The sequence below is a fragment of the Meriones unguiculatus genome, chromosome 1 (assembly GCF_030254825.1).
Source record: "Meriones unguiculatus strain TT.TT164.6M chromosome 1, Bangor_MerUng_6.1, whole genome shotgun sequence".
Lineage (NCBI taxonomy): Eukaryota > Metazoa > Chordata > Mammalia > Rodentia > Muridae > Meriones > Meriones unguiculatus.
This window is the reverse complement of record NC_083349.1, coordinates 90,840,573-90,861,969: the sequence shown is the minus strand read 5'-3', so window position 1 is coordinate 90,861,969 and position 21,397 is coordinate 90,840,573. Positions and strand designations below refer to the sequence as shown.

Below are 21,397 nucleotides of genomic sequence, written 5' to 3'. Positions count from 1 at the left end.
AGCCACCATGTGGTCGCTGGGAATTGAACACCGGACCTCTGGAAGAGCAGACATTAACCATCTCTCCAGCCCTATCTTTTTATTCTTTTGGGCCTAGCGGCACATATCTGTACCTAAGAGCAGACTCGCTGCATCATATAGTAACTATGTTTGTCTGTTTGAGAAGCTGTCGTGACTGTTTTCCAAAGCACCGTTTTTGCCTTCCTCTGTGCAGCATGTGAGAGTTTAATTTTTCCATGTCCTCACTAACATTTGTTATTTCTGGACTTTGGTTTGAGCCATCCTCGTGGCTCTGAAGTAGACTCTCACTGTGGTTTGACTTGCCCTCCCTGCTGTCCAGCTGTCAGATGCCCCTTGATGACTTTATTAGCCACTTCTTTATTTTCTTTGGTGAAACATTTGTTTGGATCTCTTCTTCATTTTCAGTTGGGTTCAGTTGTTTTCTTTCTTATTACAGAGTGATAACAGTTGTTTATAAATTCCACAGTTAGATATATAATTTACCAAATTTTCTTCTACTTTGTGGCTTGTTTTTTCACTTTGTCTACAGCATGCTTTGTAGCACAGAAGTTTTTCAGTTTGATAAAACTCAATTATCTGTTAAACTGTTATTTTCTTTCTGTTGGGGAGGTGTCTTGCTTTTTTCTTTCATACATAAGTACCCCTTACCAATTCCAAAGTTATGAAGACATGCTTTCTTCTAAGTTTTACAGTTTTGTTGTTGCAGTTAGGTCTTTGATCCTTTTGAGCTAATTTGTGTGTTGTGCAAGGTGAGGATCTGGCTCCATCTTTCCATGTGACCGCCACGTATCTCAGCTCCATTTGTGGAAACTTCTTTCTGTTAACTTGTTCTGCAGCCTCTTTGAAAGTCGGTTGATCACACTTGTGTGAATTTACTCCTGCACTGCCAGTGGTGCTCCTGCATCTACTTGTCTCCTTAACAGTCACACACCATTTTGATGAGTTTTGCTTTGAGATGAGGAAGTGTGAATCCTCTTTCTTCTTTTTCAAGATTGTTTTGGTTGTTGGGGGAATCCCTTCTTAGCAACTGTAGCATCAGCTTGTGGGTTTCTACAATGTTCATTTTTCATTTGTGATACTTTGTTACAACATCCCTAGGAAGCAGGTCTTCTGATCATGGAGGAGGTATTCCTTTAAGCAGTGTGGTTTAGGAGTCTGAGAAGCACTTATACTGGGCCTCAGGGCCTCAGTGCAGTCACCTGGATGACAGTGGGTTTCAGGGCTCTTCACCCTCCTTCCTTTATCAGTCCCTGGTGTAAGCATCTCTGGTTGCTGGGTAGTTGCTCTGGACTTTTCTGAAAGCTTGAGGCATCTTTCACTTACAGGCTGATTACATTAAATACAGGCTCCTTTAGAGTTATAACATCTAATAACAACTTTTGAGGTTAGTGTTTGGAATTTCTGACCCCAGTGGGTTGCTTCTTTTCACTGCGGTAAGTTTGCCTATAATTTAGTTTAGTGACTTGGCCACTCTCTTCTGAGCCTTAATCACAGTTTCTTATTTCTTGAGAGCCATAGGCTTGAGCCTCCCCGCGTATTACAGGTGAAATTATTTCCTTATAGTAAGACTGCTTCTCCCTAGAGCTAAATCTCAGAGCCAGTTCAGGTGTTGGGCACAGTTGTCACAGTAGCATCAGGTAGGCCAAGGGTGACAAGGGCCATGACATTCTTAGGAGCACTTGTTCAAGGTAGAGCCTCCATCTCAGAGGTGGGGGTTTACGTGAAGAAAGGGGCCCCTCCACTTCTTGGCCACACTTGATCAGAACATAGCCTCAGTAGGCAGTGGCTGGGAGAAAGAGGGGAAAGAGCCTTGGCTGGGGATGGATGGTGGAGTGGGATGCCAGGGGCTGGGCTGGGCTGGGAGTAGCCAAACTGAGTAGTCAAACTGAGCTGTGGGGAGGCTTGGCTCACTCACATGTGCTGTTCCTTCTGAGCTGTTACTGATTTTCTCTTTTTATTGGGTGTGTGACTTCAGTGTTGTGTGTGTGTGTCTGTGTGCATGAGCATACACGCAGGCACACTGTCAACTGTCAGCTTTTTTGGGGAGATGCTCACGGGCTTGTGACTGGTTTTTTTCTAGGTACAGAGCCAGATGGACTCCTTCGCACAAACTACACTTCCGTCTTAACAAACGTTGGTGCTGCTCTGCATGGGTTTCATGATGTCATGAAAGGTGAGCCATGAACCAGAACTGCAGTCTGTGAGAACCTTCATTTTATATCTGCCTGATTTTGGCTTAAGTAAATACTGCCAAGGGTTATAGACCCAGAAAAAGGCTCTGGAGCATTTGGCTCCCGTGGAAGTGACAGTGCAGACCTTCTGCTCTTGCAATCTGCTCCACTTCTGAAAGTAAACACGTGCTGAAGAGAAGAGTGTGCACAGTGCCTCACGAGAAGCGCTTTGTAGTGCTTTAACGTGGGGGTGTGGATGGGAGCACACCAGAGATTCTAATTAGGGGCATTCGGCAAAATTTGTTAGACTTGTTAGGGCTCAAGCATGCAGGATTGAGGAAACCAAAGCTGGGGTCTCTAGAGAGAGTATGCTAGTTCCCCGTCATCCTGTGAATATTTGCTTAGTTGTTGGTTTATATCTCTTTGAGACAGTGTCAGCGTGTGGTCTTGTTACCTGGAACTCTCCATATAGTTCATGCCAGCTTGTGCCGTTCCTGCCTCTGCCTCTGCCTCTGCAGAGCTGGGGAGGCGGGCCTGCACCGCTGTGTCCAGCATCTCACTAGCATCCTTTGCTGTAGTTGCTCAGTGCTGGAGATGGAACCCAGACCTTGTACATGCTACATTAGTGTTCTACCACCGAGCTACATTCCAAGCTCATTTTAATATTTAAAATGCCTGTTCTGAATCTGGTCTTGTTGAGCATAACATTAAGAAATAAAAATCTCAGGAGTAGTGGCACACACCTATAATTCCACTATTGAGAGGTAGAGACAGGAGGATCTCTGAGTTCTAGGCTACCCTGCACTGCATAGACCCTGTGTCAATAAATGAATGAACAAATGAATGAATAAGTAAATAAACGTGTATTTTAAGGTCTTGCCCAATATTCATTTGGTTCTTTTAAGAACATAGTAAGTCTCTGGGTGGTGGTGGTGCATGCCTTTAATTCCAGTACTTGGGAGGCAGAGGTAGATCTTTGTGAGTTCAAGTCCAGCCTGGTCTACAGAGTGAGTTCCAGGACAGCCAGGACTACACAGAGAAGTTGTGTCTTGAAAAACAAAACAAAATAAACCAAAACAGAAAAAAAATGTAGTTGGCTAAGGGGTTGCAGGACATCTTCTAGGACTTTTCTTATGCTTCTGGAGTGATGCTGAGGTATAATGAGTCCACAGCACTCTGTTGCCTCTAGAGGCCCTGCCTCCTCCCTGTTTGCCCGTCTGACACTGTGGGAATGGGGAGAAGATGCAGGAGCTATCTGAAGGACTGCTGGAACCAGCTCAGGCTCCCGATGGTTCATCAGACTGTCGATAGCTAGTGACTAGTTTTACAGGAAAGAGCTTGTTTTTAATGTAGAAGTGTTTTGTATAATGTGTAGGAGGGGTAAAATTAGTGTCCTTCTCAGGACTGGCACATCATGATATCTTTATTTTATTTATATTGATATTTTAATATATCACTTACATCCTAAGGGCCCTAAAGTGCTTTAAAAAATATTAACATGCCTTTGTTTGTACATTTTCTGAGGTCAAGATGCTACTGAATGCTCAGGAAAAAGCATGTTATTTCTCTTGTTTGGAAAGAGCCAATGGAGGTGGTGGAAGAGTTGGGGCCTCCTTGGCCCTTTGTGCTGCCACTGGATTCTTTTCTTTTCACTTACTTATCTCTTTTAATTTACTGAGGAAATAATGGGCTTTACTGTGACATTTTCAAACTTGTTTCTACTCTTGAAAATGAATTTAACAAAAGAAAAGTGGGAAACAGGAGTGACGCTGGAAAGTGGTCCCAGGGCCTTGTTGCTGGGGTGACAGTTTCAGTCTGTCTCTACCTAGCTCGGGAGACCGCTGTACCATAAAGGGCAGCCTGCGTACTAACGGGAACAGCGGAGGCGTCTTCCTGTTGTTGTGGGGGCGGTTTTCATTGTTTTGTCTTGGTCATGCTCTTACCCTGTACCATAGGTTGGTTTCACATTTGTGATCCTGCCTCAGCCTCCTGAGTATGGGATTACAGGCCTGTACCACGACATCTGGTTGTAAGACAATGTCTGTAGTAACTTTCTACCCTTCTGCTTTGCCCTGAGTAATAACTGTTTGGTCTAATTTGGACTTAGGGAGGAAAGTCCAGGGGGCTTGTTTGGTAGGTTAGTATAGAAAGGAAGCATGGGAGTTATCAAAATGCGTGTTTCATGTGGAATTAAAATAAAGTTGAGGGCCAGCAAGATGGCTCAGTGGGTAAAAGTTCATCATCAGGGCTGACCACCTGAGTTGGATTCCTTCTGGTGAAGCTGGATAATATTTTATAGCTGCAGCAAACTATTGAGTCAAGTTTTCATTCAACGAAACAATAAAGTTTAGGGCCTAGCAAGTTTTATTTCGCATGTTAACTGAATTTTTACATAAATGGATATTACAGGAATGTGTAGTGGATAATCATTTATTTTCAGAAACATGTTGCGCATAATCATACTGTGCCAGTGTGTTGGTTCCTTTATGGTGACAGCTATAGCATAGAAATACCGAGATATAAAGATGGACATTCTAGCTCAGAGGTTTGAATACTTGCCAGAAACACATGGGCCCGGGTTTTGAGCCTTGGTACTGAAAGAAGAAACAGAACAAAAAATAACTTATACTGGCTGAGGAATACAGGAAGTCTTTGTAACTTTTCTCTGAACAGGAAAGTGTATTAAAAGTTGTCTATACGGGTTGGATATGGTTCAGTGGTTAAGAGCACTTGATGCTCAATCATGAGGACCAGTGTTGCAGTCTTGGCTCATAAATGCTTGTAGCGCCAGCTTCAAGGGCTCCTTCTGGCACATGTACACACATGTGTGCATATACTCAAACAGACATGCGTGCACACACACAGCTTCCTCTTCACTTTGTGACCACCTGAAGCAGCCGTCTTGATACTTGAGATCATTGTTTTCATATTCACTTAATAACCCTGGAGGAATAGCCGTGAAAAACAAACAGGCTGGCTAGGTGCGTGCAACTGGTACATAAATAGTAATGTTTTCCTCTCGCCATGTTTTGTAGACATTTCCAAACATTATAGTCAGAAGGCTTCCGTAGAGCACGAACTTCCAACAGCAACACAGAAGCTGGTAACGACTAATGACTGCATCTTGTCGTCAGCAGTGGCGTTGACTAATGGAGCAGGGAAGGTAATTGTGCTCTGGCTTATTCCAATGTAAAGTCAGCTCCTCAATGTGCTCCTTTAGGAGAAGACGATGGGAAAACTGATCTATACAGGGAGTGTGGAGTATAAGAGTGTGTGTGTGTGAGTGTGTGTGTGTCAGGGAGGGGTGTAAGCAGTGGGTCGTTGCCCTGAATGACCTGCTGATGGCCATGTATATACATCTTTAAAAACTGCCCCCCTTGTGCTGTTAGGGTATAAAAAATGAGGGTGGAAACTGGACTTGGGATTGAGGTCTTTCGGGAGCTGTCCTGGCTTTGGTCCACTGGTGACATCCTGTGTCTCTCACCAGTGTCAGATTCCTGCAGCACTCATTCAGTGTGTTTGTTACCTGTGTGTGTGGGTGCTGGATAACCAACTGCTGTGCTCTTCTCCCACTCGCAGCATTTCTTAGTTGCCTGTGGTTCTTGTGCCGAGCCTCATGGTCTCTCCTGTCCGCTTTAGAATGTCTGTTGTTGTATTTGGCTCATAGTTTGAGGAGATGCAGCCACATGGTGGGGAGAGCATGATGGAGGTGGCAGCGAAGCATGTGGAGCTGGTGTTCTTACGTTTGCAGGCAGGAAGCCGAGAGACCTGGAACTAGAAGGGCTGCCATCATAAGGCATCTTCCCCTGAAAGTTCCATCTCTGAGAGCACCAGCTGCCACCAAGTGTTCAGCCACGTGGCCATATAATACCTACATTGAGTTTTACTTGCTGCTGTAAAAGACTGACAAGAAGTAAGGCCTGGAGACTATTGGAGTTTGAGTGCTTACTTTTGAGCAATGTTTGCCAAGGTAGAACACTCACAAATCACTTTCTCACATTTACCACGATAGAACACCTGCTAGTGTATCCAGAACTTCTTTTGTAGCTAGGATATTTCACCAGACATTTCTTTTTTTTTAATTCTATTTCTTTATTTGTTTATGACTATGAATGCTCTATCTGCATGTACACCTCCATGCCAGAAGAGGGCAGTGGAGGGTATAGATGCTTGTGAGCCACCATGTGGTTTCTGGGATTGAACTCAAGACCTCTAGAAGAGCAGACTCTTTACCGCTGAGCCATCTCTCCAGCCCCAGACATTTTCTTTATATCACCATTCCATATAGCACTGTAGGATTCAAAGTCATAGCTCAGCAAAATTGTCATTGTGGATCTTTGTAGCTGTTCCAGAGACTGAACAAACGCGAAATCTGTCAATGACAAGAGTCCACAGAGTCTTTAGTCTTGTTTTCTGTTTATAATTAACAAGTTAAGATTTTACAGAACTAAGTTAGCATATTTATTACATATTTGAGATGCTTATGTCATATCTATTCTGTTGTAATATTAAGATATTCAAAGTTAACATGAAAAAAACCCAAACATAGATATCATGATATCAGGACAGAAGTTCTAGTTCCTGAGGAACATGTACAGCTGAGCGTGGTGTGTGCCTTTACTTCAGGCACTCTGAGGACAGAAGCAGGTGAATCTGAGTTCAAGGCTAGCCTGGTCTGCATAGTGAGTGCTAGGCCAGCCAGAGTTATACTGTGAGAGCTTCTCTCAAAAAAGAGTTAGTCAGCCACCTGCAGACTAATTCTGCGTAAGTCTTGGCTTTCAGGAGGGACAGAGACAGTCCAGAGCAGGCATGTCTGACGTCTTATATTTATATTTGTGTTTTCATGTTAGCACACATTGTGAAGGTGTCCTCAGATCAGTACAGGCTTTGGGGCAGCTGATATTTCATTTCCATTCAAACTGCTCTAAGAACTTATCTTAGTCGCTGCTGCTTTGATGAAACCCCAATGGCAACTTATAAGAGGAAGCTTTTAATTGGGGGCTTGCTTACAATCCCAGGGGGGGCGGTGATTTCATGATCATGGCAGGAAACTCAGTGGCAGGTGGGCAGGTGTGGTGCTGGAGCAATAGCTGAGAGCTCACGTCTGATCTGACCTGAAAGTTGCATGTCGACAGAGACTGGGCCTGGCACGGGCTTTTGAAACTTCAAAGCTCACCCCTAGTGACACTCCTCCACCAACAAGTCCACACTTTCTCCAACAGGCCGCGCCCCTAATCCTTCCCAAAAAGTTGTAACTTTGAACCTCTGGGGCCATTCTCATTCAAACCCCTGCAGAGCTGTTAGGTAGGTATTTTAGATCACTGTTGGAAAACAGAGTGTTTCTTGTCATGCTGTGTTTAGATTGCATCCTTCTTCAGCAACAACATGGACTACTTCATTGCTTCACTGAGCTATGGGCCCAAGACAGCCAGCGGATTCATTAGTCCCCTTTCAGCTGAATGCATGCTACAATACAAGAAGAAAGCTGCCGCCTACATGAAGGCTTTAAGAAAGGTTTGTGGCTGCTGCTAACAGTCATTTGCGTACTTACTTACCTTTACTGATCTTAGGTTGGGGTGGTGGACCATGGCATGGGTGTCTTTTTCTGTTTTTCTTTTGGAACACTGGAAGCATTCACAGACTTTCAATCAGCAATTCCTTTCAGGGGAATCAGTCATTAAGAAATTAGGTAGACTGTTCTGCGGCACTAGGTAGCCTTCCATTGGCCAGGGATGCCCCTCAGAAAAGAGATGGCATGGGAGAACTATATAGCACGCTAACTGGATGGCTTTAAACATTTGACTTCTTAGTCTTCTACACATGTGCCTGGAAGATGTTTACAAGGCTACAGCTCTCACTGCTCATCATGCGAAGGAAACCTAACTGAACCGTGGAACATCCATACTGTAAAACTCTGTAGCGTTCTGACAGGAGTACAGTGGGCATGCTGTGGTATGCAGAGTGACTGACAGATCCCTAGCACGTTCCGAATGCAGAAAGCAAATTGTTACAGTAAAAGTCAAGTTTAAGAAAATAATGACAAAGAATTCTATACAGTATACTTAAATTTATAGGGAGACTTATAAATGTATACAGGGTCCAGACGTACATGTCAAGGTGGTAATTATGATTACCTTTGAATTGAAACTGAAATTAGAGATGATTTACCTAGAATGCTTTACTGTTTATATGCATTTATATGTGTTCTGTCGCTGAAACTCTAAAACACAATGATACTCACAGTAGCAATGCATGCAATGGTGAAAACCAGGCAACAGCCTACATACCCACCAACAGAGGAATGGTTAAACCACTACAAATTCAGAGAATGAAATACTAGAAAGACATTGGCATGATGAGTAGAGATAGTGGCACACATCCATAATCATTAACAGTTTATATAATACATGTGTATCATATGTATGAAATATACACAATGCATTAGGAGGGTAAAAAGTTGTAAAAGAGTTTAAACAGGAGATGCATTTTGGCCTCAGTCTCTGTGTGCACCTGTACACATGGCGCTTATGGAGACAGTCAGGTTTTTCACGTAACATAGTCTAACAAAAGGAAGCACCGTGTGTGAGTGGGAAGATGGGCAGTAAAGTAATGCACTGCTGCATTTCCCGATTTTTGTCAGTGGCCACATAATTATAAGTGTGTTTCTTTCCTTTCTTTTTCTTCCTTCAACTTTAAATGTTGTAGATTACACTTCATTGACTGTCACCCGTTGTACATAAGCTTAGTATTTGTCTGGCTCAAAGGGCAGTTTCTTATGTGGGTCTGATGTACGTGTTTGCTGACTAGTGAGGTAGACTAGCTTTCCATGGCTGCTTTTGTTCTGTGCACTCTCTGTTTAAGTCTGTTTTAAAATAAATATTCCTAGCTAGAATGGAAAGAGTTCCCTATAGAGTAAGAGTTTTAAAGAATATTTAAATTTAGTCCTTGACAGTTTCTTACATATATACAGTGTATCTAGGTCATATCCTACTGTATGAAGAATTTTAAGCGTGTTTATGTAGGAAATATTTCCTACCATTTTGTTATAGTATGTTTTTGAAAGTAGGAAATATGAAATTGTGTTTATTTTGTGGGTGGGAGCAGTATGCATACGCCATGGCATGCATGTGGAACTTTGTGGCCAGTCTGGAGTTTTCTCCTCCACAGCGAGGCTCCCTGGGATTGACAGCAGGCCTGTACCAACTGGGCCAGTCACCATTCTACGAGTTTTGATCCTTATGTTGTTTATCACTCATCAGGTCTTTTCCTGTTTTTAATTTTTATTTTTCTTTTATTCCCAGTGGATCTTTTCCTCTGTGGTGGTTAGTCTCAGTCAGTTCCCTTTCCCAAGGTTATAGAAACATGCAGCTATTTTCTTCAAATATTTTTTATCTAGCTTTAAAATTTAAGTGTTTCCTCTCGTTTGTCATGATTATGATGTAGAGAAGCTCCTTGCTCTTTCTGTAGGCCTTCCTTTCTTCACTGAGCAGAAAGCGCCTTCGTCACATCAGATTTTCGTGTGTTTTGTCTGCTCCTGCATTTCTCTGTCCTGCCTCTACCTGTATTTTGGTACAAGTGTGTAGAGTTTCAGTTGGAGAGGTGTAAAGTTGCTGTGACAAGTGCCCTATCTTAGTTTCCTTTAAAAATGCATTTTTCCTTTCCCACACAATACAGGAAGTCTGTGTTGGCAACTGTTTCCATTTATGCTCACATTCTCCTAGGCGTTCTTATTTCATGACTACAGTGTTTTTTTCCCCCCAGCCCCTCGCAGAGTCTGTGCCTTATGGGGAAGCAGTGGCCAACCGCCGGATTCTTCTCAGTTCTACAGAGAGTCGGGAAGGCCTTGCACAGCAGGTATGGCACTGGGAACATTGTGGAGTCTGGTAAAAAGCAGAAATTTTGAGGGAGGTTTTAAGGTAGATGAGTGACGAGGGCACAGAAGGTTCCAGCAGTCAAATTTCCAACTGTGAGATGTAAGACTGAGGCCACAGGATGAGGACCACAGGTATAGTTCACAGATGCTGTAGGACATCTTGACTTAATTGGTGTCAGAGTTGGTACTGAGTACTACTATAGATGGCACTGCAAATGGATGTCAATAAAAGGGAGAGGGATAAAGTAGAAGTAGAAGTTTTCCATTTGTTGGTCAGTTGAATTGGGGCAGTAGATTGCATGGAAGTTACTGTTTCAGAAATTGGTATAAACTGGTATCAATTAGGTTTGTCAGAGATTCATTTAAATTACTTTAGTATTTGACTTTTTATAATTTGGGGGAATACTACTTAAAGGACTGGAAAAAATGGCATAATCATTATTAACACTGACTGCTTTCTCAGAGTATTACCCTCGTTCACACTGGCTGTTTTAGCAGAGAACACTGGTTCCATTCCTAGCTCCCATGTGGCAGCACACAACTGTCTGTAACTCCAGTCCCTGGTGATCTGATATCCTTTTCTGGCCTCTGTGAGCACTGATATGGGTGCTAGGAACCCAGGTCCTGTGTAAGAGCAGCCAGTGCTCTTAACTGCTGAACCATCTCTCTAACCTCCCCAATTTTTTTTTTTAAAGTATACCATATAAAGCCAGAGCAGTTATGGCTGTAATCCCAGCACTCAGGGAGGCAGAGGCAGGAGGATCTCTGTGAGTTCGAGGCCAGAGCAAGTTTACAGAGCAAGTCTAGGACAGCCAAGGCTACACAGAGAAACCTTGTCTTGAAAAACCAAAGAAAGCAAAAGCATACCATACAGAAAAGTATACAGATCACTAATGCATGCCACTTACAAGTAAACACACTAATGCGACCAGGACCTAAAGAGAGAGAGAGAGAGAGAGAGAGAGAGAGAGTCACTGTGTAAGGTATGCCTCAGGAACAACTGTGAGACCTCCAGAAGCCTTCCTTAGCACCCCCCCACCTTGTCCTCCATTCTAATACCTTCGATTGGCTTATTTCCTTTTTTTTTTTTTTTTTTCAAATTAATTTTTTGTAGACGTTTTGTTGGCCAATAGGGAGCTTTTGTAAATTAAATCATGGTGTTTGGTGTGTGCTCCTTTAGGCTAAACCTGCATTCATCACTCATTAAGGAAAACTTACATGTCCCCCAAACACCCACCTTTGTGCTTTGTTCTTGAGTTTTAGGAGAGTGGGAGGCTGTGCTTCCCTGGTGCTGGGTGACAGGCAGGGCCTGTGTGTCTGTAGCTGTGCTTCCCTGGTGCTGGGTGACAGGCAGGGCCTGTGTGTCTGTGGCTGTGCTTCCTTGGTGCTGGGTGACAGGCAGGGCCTCTGCGTTTGTGGTCTGTTCCAATGTTTCTGACTCTTTGTTTCTGCTTTTGCTGTTTTTCTGCTTTGGTGTCTTTTTCTTGAATTTCAGGAATTCTATGTAATGTTTGTCCATGCAGGATTCTTCATGTTCTAGGGAACACATCTGTGTCGGATGCTTTTCATAATCTCCACCCTTTCAACTTCCGTTTCACTGTCTGTGTTTAGGCCCATGGAGGCCAGAAGAATCTTTAGCCACTATTGTTTCTCAGGCACTATCCACTCTGTCGCAGTCCCAGAGAGCCCGCTCTCACTGGTCTGGAACTCAAATGTAGGCTACCGAGAGCCCCAGGGCCCCGCCTGTTTTTATCTCCTCAGAGCTAGGATTTTAAGTGTGCATTCACTGTTTGTTAGCATGAGTTTTGGGCAAAAAACTCAGATCCACACTTCCCTGGCTGAACTGTTTTTCCATGAAGTCTTTTGACAGATACATATTTTTAAATAGTTGGTTTAGTTTTTGAATTTAAGCTTGTATCTTTGGTGTCCCGTATGACAAATGTTTCAGTGTTAGTCTTTTTTTTTTAATGGTTCCTGCTTAGTAGTTTTTGCCCCACTACATTCTATCTCCATCATTCTCTAAGATGAAAAATTTTGCTACTTTTTAAGGTTCAACAGAGTTTGGAAAAGATTTCTAAACTGGAGCAGGAGAAAGAACATTGGATGTTAGAAGCACAGTTAGCCAAAATCAAACTGGAGAAGGAAAACCAACGGATTGCAGACAGGCTGAGGAGTTCGAGTAGTGCACAGCTGCTTGCACTGGCCCAGGACAATGCCAGTGGGTCTGCTGCTAGCCAGGAAGAAGCTGCCGCAAAGGTCCTGACAGAGCCTGTGCAGAGCACCAGCCTGGTGAGTGTCTTCCTGTGCTGCAGTTTGTTTCAGTGGTAACTAGAAAGACCCAACCTGTTTTGTTCCTTTCCTACAACAAGATAGAAGGCAGGTGGCTCACGAACAGTGGGAAGCTGGGCAGTCTAAGAGCAGGCATCTCTCCAGGTACCCTTCCTGGCTCATTGACTGTCTTTGCTTCATGTTGCCACATGTACACGTGGTGAATGAGCCACCTGGGTCTCTGTTTTGTCAATGTCCAGTGGGCCCTCTCCCAAGGGCTCTTCCTCCTACATCATCGCATATGAGTTTAGGAGACATAAACAGGCCCATCTAAATTACACATCAGTTTTTATTGCTTTAAATAAAGTCAGCTTGTCGCCTTCAAAAAGCAACTCCATTAAATTACATGAGGTTTTTGCCAGATGTCCATGTGTCCAGCGCTATATTTCTAGAGAACATACAGTAAGTCAAAGCAAGGGCGATTCTGCTTCTCTTTGAAAACAGTTCCAAGATGAAGATGTGTTTTCAACCAAGGATGAAATACTTAATTGTATAGTCACCTTAGTTTTTGGTCTTTCTGTCATTTTGTGCCCCGCCCTCATTCTCTGTGCACTGAGGACTGGGCCTAGGTCTTGCGCTTGCTGGCTGAATGCTCTGTCACTGAGCTAAATATCCAGCCCACAAATACCTAGCTTTTCTAGAATGGCGCTAGTGCCACTTTAAAAGAATTTCCTAGTTTATCCCAAACAGTGTAAAGCTCAGAGGTGCATGTCACATAGAACCCTTAGGCTCACTGTTTTGTCAGAGGTCACCTGGGCCTCATGTGTCTGCCTTCTTTTTAACTGTTGCGATTTAGAAGGTAAACAAACATCTCTCTTGGCATTACAGATTCACAATTATTTTTATAAAGTTTTCTAGTTATAACACTTATTTTAAAAAAAATATATATATAATATATAAAGAGGTCAAGAAAAAGAGAAGTCAGGAAGACAGTGTCAGCTCAGCAGCCTGTGCAAACTGAGGTGCTGGGAAACTGGAGCTGGGAAGCCGAAGAGCTGGGCAGCTGAGGCGCCTCCAGAAGATGCAGCTCAGGTGCATGCTGGATCTCCAGTGTACTCACTGAGGCCACCGCCGTCCTTGTTGTGTCTCAGGCTTGCCTGTGTGCAGTGCAGCACATGCTTGACAGACACACAGACTAGTATTACTCTCATGGTGTGCTTGGATCTCTGTGTCTCAGCAGTGTCCAAACCCTAGGTGACTCGTCATCTATTAGGTGTGGCTATGGTATTACAAGCATCAGAGCCGAGGATCTCAGTCTTCCTCACTCTTCGACCTAATAATATAGCTCCTCATGCTGTGGTGACCTCCATAAAATTGTTTTCCTTGCTTCATCATAGTTGTAATTTTGTGTGTAAATATCTGATTTTTACCCACAGGTGGAGAAGCACTGCATTAAAGGAACATCTTCACATTTTTGAGATAAATGTCAGTGTTGAGAATCAGGCATTATAATGTCATTGGCTTACTTTTATTTTTTATTACATTTCTTTATTGTTGTAAGTGTTCAGAGCTAGAGGTGGAGGTCAAAGAAGGAGGTTTTCACCTTTGGCCATCTGGGACTTGGAATCAAACTCAGGTCATTAGGCCTGGTATCCGGTGCCTTTACCCACCCAACCATCTTGCTGGCCCTGAGCTTTCTTTTAGGTTGTTCAGAAAAAGTACGTACATGTAAAAGGGTAAAGCAAAGCTAGCATGCTTTTATTGAATCTAGATGGCACACATGGGTGAGACATCCAAAAACACCAGAATTTAAAATCTGTCCAAGAATTGTTTGACGGTGTTGCTGCCCTAGTTGCTGCTGAGTTCTGAAGGAAGCCCTTCCAGAGGCACCCTCCTCAGTGGGTGGGTCAGGCCGCTGCGATGTCTGACACCTTGGCCCATCCATCCCTTCCTTTCACTTACTCTGTGCTGGCCGTAGAGTTGGTGGTGGCCAGGAAGGAGGCATGACACAGACTAGCCCAGAGACGATGCTGATAGTTTTGGCAGGGATTGCCATAATCATGCCAGAGTCTAAAACCATGACAGTGCATTATCTCAGTCTGTCCTTAGATTGTAGGAGTGTGAAATTGTAGACACTGTCTACTGTGCTGTTGAGGAGGTGAGAGAAGGAGAAATAGCTCACCTGAGGCCATACTCAGTCTTGCACTGCTTGGCTTTCTGCGGAGGTGGCATCAAACACTAGTATACTTGGTGGTGATGTCAGTTGCTGAAAGACAAGGCCTGTTTTTTCCTTGAACCCTATTATTGGCAAACACTGTTTTCCCACATGTAAGTGAGTATTCCAGGGACATGAAGATCCTTTAGTACTGGACAGCACTGGGTCACTGGGTCACTTATGATGACTGTGTTGGGGGCTGGCACATTGGAATTAGCATGTGTGCATACAGCCTTGTCTTCTGTTCCCGTCCATCACCTCTTGAATGTCCCTTCCCCCACCACAAGTGCCATCTGTACTTTTCCTATTGTCTAATTAGTAATAATGTACTCTCTAGCTCCTGGACCTGTGGGCTTCCTGCTGTCTGTAGGATACAGTTAATTCATTTGGCACTCGGGCCCTGGGATACCTGTCTTTCTAGTGGAATGGTGCTTGTGTAAAGCAATCTGAATTCTGCTCTCTCATAGTACCCTGTGCATTTTGCTTCAGGTGTCTTCCTGTTCTTTTGCCTGGATGTGTGCTTACTCATGACTCCTGTCACCCCTGTGCCGCCTCCTCTCGCCAGCTGTTCCTTCCTGCTCTTTGACTTTCTTGACTCTAAGTCTAATTGGAATTTAAATGTCGTCGAGAAGCATTTTCCATGAACTGCTATTTCAGACATCGTCTTTACTCTTCAAAGCCAGAGGAAAGCCGGAGTGCCTCCTAATTCTCACACACTACCGTGTTCACTGGAGTATATCTCCTTCCCGTGGTTGCTCTCTGTCTAATACTAAGCATCGCTAACCATCTGCAGAGAGTGCTGTGAAGTCACAGATAAGGTCTGTCCAGGTGGAGGAAGATGTCACAGGAACATGAATGGGTTTTAAAGCTTGTCAGGAGTCAAGGCAGGAGATGAGGCTAGGCCCTTCTTTGTCTCTGCTGCACATGGTGGATTCCTGCCAGAGGGCTTGGCTCCATCCCCTGAGAGGGCTTGGCTCCATCCCCTGAGAGGGCTTGGCTCAGTCCCTCGCATGTGGTAGACCCCAGTTGAAGAGACACAGTTTTGCCGTTTTGGCTGTTTCTGCTTTCTAGCCTTTTTTTTTTTAAATCCCTTCTGCCTACCTTTAGGTGAACAGTGAACCTTAGTAGCTGTGAGTGAGGTGCCTTGAAGCATCTTTATCTTGGGTGAAAGAAGCCTGCCTGGTCCAGAGTTAATGGATTCAAAAGGAAAACAGCCTACAATTCAAGAAGTCAAATAAGCAATACCAGATATAAATTGACTATTTGATGCTCTGTAGCCTTTCAGAGGCCAGATGTTAATTATTTTCATTAAAATGCCCAGCATGCAATTCAATCACTGAATTCAAGCACTCAGGGAGGCAGAGGCAGGCAGGTCTCTGTGAGTTTGAGGCCAGTCTTGTCTACAAAGCAAGCTCAGGACAGCCAAGGCTACATAGAAACCTTGTCTTGAAAAAACAAACAAAGAATAAGCTGTAAGAAAGAACTACATAATCAGAAGGCGTGAATATTCTAAGTTCCTTGATCTTTGTTCCCAAATGTGTTATAACAAGACTGTGTTGTTTTGTACTTTTATTAGTAGATTATGAGAAAATATTGCAAAAATACATTTCATACCATTCCTTCCATTTTTAGACTATTCCTTTGAAGGACTCTGTATGGTACCATGTTTTAAAACCTGAGAGTAAGAAGTAGGAGGAGTAAAGGTGACACAGATGTAGTTTTGCATTTTAGTTCATCAGATATGGTTATATTTGGTTACACAAAGTCAAATGATCAATGGATTGTTAAAGAGAAACAGAGAAATTGCTACTTTTGTTTCCCTGAGGAGAAAATTGTGGCTCTTCTGTAACCAAAAACTCTTTTGTAGCTAAATACGCTTAGTTTATAACACTCAGCCCTCAGAGCAATACTCCTGAAAGCTGGGCATGGTGGCATACTTGTGATCACAGCACTAGGCTGCCTGCACCAGGAGGATTGCTATGAGCCCATGGCCAGCCTTAGCTGTATAACAAAACTGTGTCTACAAAGGTAGTGGTCGAAGGCCAGGGATAAAAGAATGATACACTTGAGAGTGGTTGAGAAACGCATAGACTGCCAACCAGGGGCCATGGTCACCAGAACCCACTGAGAATGAAGTCCTGTTGCTTTCCACCTGCCCCACCACCTTGGACAATAGCTTGAACCCTGCAGTCATACCTGTTTTTGACATCTTTTCTGCTTTTAAGGGTGGTAGTAGTGGTTAGGATTGAACGTAGGACCTGTGCATATGAGGCGAACTCTCTACCACTGACCACCCCCAGTCCTGTTTTTGAAGTTTTAATCTATAAAAGCAAACTTCAGAACAACAGAGTTGTTCTATAGTTCATCTAAGATTATATATATTTGTTTTATGTTTCAAATATTTATTAATGTCTTGATAACATGTCAAAGTATGCTCTCTCTTTGAGTTTTTGTACAGCATTTACTTGTGGTTTTCGTTCCACACGTTTATAGATTGTGAACTGTCTCTGGCTACTGCTTTGGAAATGATACGACAGGGTCAGAGGGGATCATCATCTTGTTCCTTCTGGGTAGTTTGTTGACTGAATCAGCATTTCCATAGAGCATTTTGCAGCAGTTGTGAGTTCCTGCCTCAGTGCTGAAGCCGTGCTGAGCACCCGTCCACAGCGGTCTGGCCTGTGTTACCAATGCCCTGTGCCCCAGCGCACACAGGAAGAGAATGCAACATGAGCTAGTCACGCTGTGTCTGAGATGCAGATCTTCAGTCCTAACGCTGTTTTTCTCTTTACGTTCTAGATTGGGATTTTAACCAGGACGCCAGACAGTGAGGTAATATGCGCTCAACATCATGGTGCTTGTTAGTACGTGTGTAGCACATGTTTGTGGACTGAGTCCTGTAGGAGCTTTCTGTATGCTTGTTTCCAGACAAACAAAGTGTTTTTCTCTCACTCCTTGAATGCTGTCCTCAGCAGAGGATAGTGTAGAGCCTGGCTTAGCAAATACCTTGTTCAGTGGCCAGCTTGCACAGTTTGACAGAGTGCAGCTGCGCCTGACCGTAGGGCCACCGTTCTTTGCCAAGGGTCTCAGTCATCCTCCAGTAGTCAGCCGGGAAGGCAGGGTTTCCTGGGCCTCCACGTGTGCTTGCTGTGAGTGAGCCCAGGTCTGCTGTGACTTGTCGCATGGGCTTACACATTTGAAGATCATGCTTTTGCAAGTAACCAGTACATGAAAACTGAAGTAACTGAGCTCATTACTTGGGGCACATGTAATGGTTCTAGGAGGTCAGTAGGTTCTTTGACTTCCTTATCACTTAGTGTGGCCATGACACATAGCGTTCTAGGGTCGGTAGATTCCGTGATTTCTCTTATGTATGTCAAAGGTAATAATGAGCTTTGTGTATTTTTAAATTTGGCTCAATTATGTGTCATTGCTAGTAGAACCAGGAAAAATACCAGTCGGGAACAGCAGCCCCAAACTGTTTAGTTTTGTTTAATTTATTAATATGTTTAAGAGCATTACATTTTCATGAAGAAAATTAAAGAGTGAAAATTTTTTTCTAAATTTAGAGGTTCCAAAGGACCATGAGTCAACATAGCATAGCAATATTTATACATAGATGTTGCTCTTGTTTTTAAACTCTGTTTTATTGGGGCATTTAAGCCTCTGCCTCCCTTTCGCCAACTCTTTAACCCTAGGTAAGAGAGAGAAGGTTAGTGGAGAGGGGGGTGGAGACCCCTCTACATTTCCCAGCTGTTTAGGGTTGATGGGTTTTTTGGGAGACCTATACCAGTCTCCGTCAACAGCAAATGCAGCCAGCACTCTCTCCACGCTGCTGCACTAGAATGTTTCTCACTGTCAGTCTCCTCCAGGCCGCCACACTCTCATCTCTGGTCTCTCCAAACTGCCACACCTTCATTTTCTGGGCTCTCGTGTTTATATCCCTCAGAGTCCTAGACCACTATCCTCGCTACACAATGGCATGAGGCAGGCCATTACCAGCTGGCAAAGACCATGCCCTGCAAAAGAGCAGTTATCAGTTGTGAATAGATTAAAGCTCAAGTTAAAATCCCACGCTTGGGATTAAAAAAAAACATTTATATAACATAACTGAGTTTTTAAAGAAACCAAACCTTCCATTACACTTAGATGTTTATTGCAGCATTGTTCAGAGTAGCCAAGTCATGCAGTCAATCTAGGTGTCCATCAGTAGAGAAACAGAAAAAAAAAATGGTGTATTTACAGAATGGAATTTTATGAAGCCATGAAGAACGACACACTGTTTGTAAGAAAATTAATATAACCAGAGATTGTCATATGAAGTAGATCATGTCAGACTTGGAAACATAAATGTCATGTTTTCTTCCTTTTGTGGGTTCTAGAGTATATACAGATACAGAAACACATATATATGACTATCTAGAAGAATGATGGGGACTAATGGGAGGAGGAGAGAAAGGAGAAGGTAGGAAATTTGGGGCATAGGCAATATATATATGGTAATAAAATGACTATCTGCTAATAAAAACAGTGATTTCAATGATTATTCCCCTGTTCTCTGCCCTCTTTCAGTTAAAGACATATTGGTTAGAAAGATGGAGATTTTGATAGTTGGGCTTATGGTTGATAAAAGCTGGTCAGAACTGTGTGTTGTGGCTCATACCTATAATCCAAATACTTGGTACATTGATGTAGGATGATTATGAATTTGAGTTTTGCCCTGGATGCTTAACAACACTCTTACTTAAAAAATTTAAAAGACATAGAGCAGCAGGTGCTGGGTGAGAAAGTCTGTCTGTCCTTCCTGCTGAAGGAATGCTATCTTTCTGAGGCTCCAGGAAGAGCTGTGAAGTGTGCTCTGTGTTTCCTTGCTCTACTTGCCCTTTTCACGACATCTCCCGTGTGTGCCCTGCTAGGCTCCAGACGTGGAGAGCCGTGAGGACCTCATTAAGAGCCATTACATGACGAGGATAGCGGAGCTCACGTCTCAGCTGCAGCTGGCTGACAGCAAGTCGGTGCACTTCTACGCTGAGGTGAGGAGTGAAAGGAGTGCCCCTTCCCCTGACCCTGTGGAGCCAGCTCAGTTCTGCTCTGTTCGCTGGGAAGACGTTATCACCTGCACTTCCTGTCCATATGTGTCTGGGTCGGGGGGGCGGGTAGCTCATGTCGATTGGTCTGTATGCCACCCAGAATTTGTATAGGTGCTTGTGATAGTGATGAGGGGGTTTTCAGGTGCACAAGGTGAAAAGTAAAAGTGCACTGGATCTGTTTTGGCTTTGCGTTACTTGCTCTGTCTGTGTGTCACAGCACACGTAGATGTGAGAGAACAGCTTGCAGGAGTCAGCACGTGGGTTCCTGGATCAACCTCAGGTCACTGGGCTTGATGGCACCCTTACCACACCCATCTGACCAACAATTTAAATTCTCTCCAGTTTTCTTGTGTGTGTGAGTGTGTGCAGTATGTGTGTGTGTGTGTGTGTGTGTGTGTGTGTACATGCACATGTGTGTGTGGATGTACATGTGCGCACATCTGTGCATGCACACGAGGAAGCCAGAGGTAGGTGTAAGGTAACTCCCTCCTTCAGTGTCCACCTTCCTTTGTAAGACATGGGCGTCACTGAACCGGTGCTTACTGAGGAGGGCCCGGGCTCGCCTCCCAGCTCTGGGATTGCTCGAGTGCTGGGCCACACCTTGGGTTGGCAGGCTGTGGGCACCTCAGGTCCTTCTCAGCTGCCGAGCAGGTAGCTGCCAACAGAGCCCCTCCAGCCCAGCTCTCTACCTTCTACATGACAAGTTTATAGGGCTGGATTTAAATGACAAGATGAAAAATGTCACCTATTCTAACTTAGAAGAGATATAAAATCTTTTGACACATTTTCTTCTTCCTTTACTCAGTAATTCATATAATTAAAACTCTACTATGTACTGTACATGGAATTTACAAAGTTGGAAGAGAAGTCAGTGAGAAGTGTTATTACAGAGTAAGGAAATAAGGCTGGGTGGGTGCTTGCAGGGTCTTTAAGCCTTTGACATGACACTTTATTGTAAGAATTAAGTACAGACGGCAGCTGTACTTAATGCCACACTTAAGTTGTAAAGCCAAAAAGGAAGGGAGTGCACACTATATTGGGACCTAGCCGCCTGTGATTGCCTCCAGTGTCACAGAAATGAAGAGGCTGATGGGCAGCTAGGTTGCCTGTCATCAGATATGATAGGTTGCTAGAGGTAGAGTAGGACTTGGTGTTCTTTTTCTGTTAAAATAAAATTGTGGCTAGCCCAAAGTTTAGGAAGCTGCTGCACCCAGCTTTGGTAGGTTGGTCACTCGTGACTCCTGTCACAGTGGAGAAAGTGGGGGGCGCGGCAAACAGGCTGGCTGATGGTGGACTGCGTGTGCAGCCGGGACCCTCGTTTCTAGTTTCTAGTTCCCGTCTGCTCTCTGGGTCGGTGTCCCAGCCGTGACTGTCGTCTGTGGGCCGGGGCCCTGCATGCTATCTCCCCCTCTGTCAGCTTCAGTACCGAGCACAGAGGGCAGTGGTTGCTTCAGCTGTGCAGACTGTCCTGAAATTTTCTTGAGAACAAATGAGTAACTAGGGGAATTTTAGGCTGTCTCATTTTAATGAGATTTGCCTATTTTAGTGAATGTTTTCAGAACAATTATGATACAAGAATTTTTAGATTGTTCTAGTTTGTTCTCATCTCCAAACAGGAAGTTCTATCTCCTGTCCCTAAATGACTTTACTGGAAAGGATAGTTGGAGGTCCTGGTGTCCAGACAGTGTTCTGAGGTATCTCTTCTGCTCCCCCCTTGTTGACAGTAGTGTGAATAAAGTTTCCTCATTTTCCTTTTTACCTG

The 21,397-nt window shown here is 43.9% G+C and overlaps 1 protein-coding gene across 1 annotated transcript in view; it reads left to right on the top strand.

Annotated features, from left to right (window-relative positions):
* The window catches only part of Ppp1r21 (protein phosphatase 1 regulatory subunit 21), a 57,484-nt gene that overhangs the window by 31,067 nt on the left and 5,020 nt on the right, over nt 1-21,397 (top strand). The window contains exons 13-19 of the mRNA XM_021644496.2: nt 2,102-2,194; nt 5,228-5,355; nt 7,554-7,706; nt 9,954-10,046; nt 12,115-12,354; nt 17,345-17,377; nt 19,462-19,578. Coding sequence (XP_021500171.1) covers nt 2,102-2,194; nt 5,228-5,355; nt 7,554-7,706; nt 9,954-10,046; nt 12,115-12,354; nt 17,345-17,377; nt 19,462-19,578 — 857 coding nt within the window. The remainder of the gene's footprint in view (nt 1-2,101; nt 2,195-5,227; nt 5,356-7,553; nt 7,707-9,953; nt 10,047-12,114; nt 12,355-17,344; nt 17,378-19,461; nt 19,579-21,397) is intronic.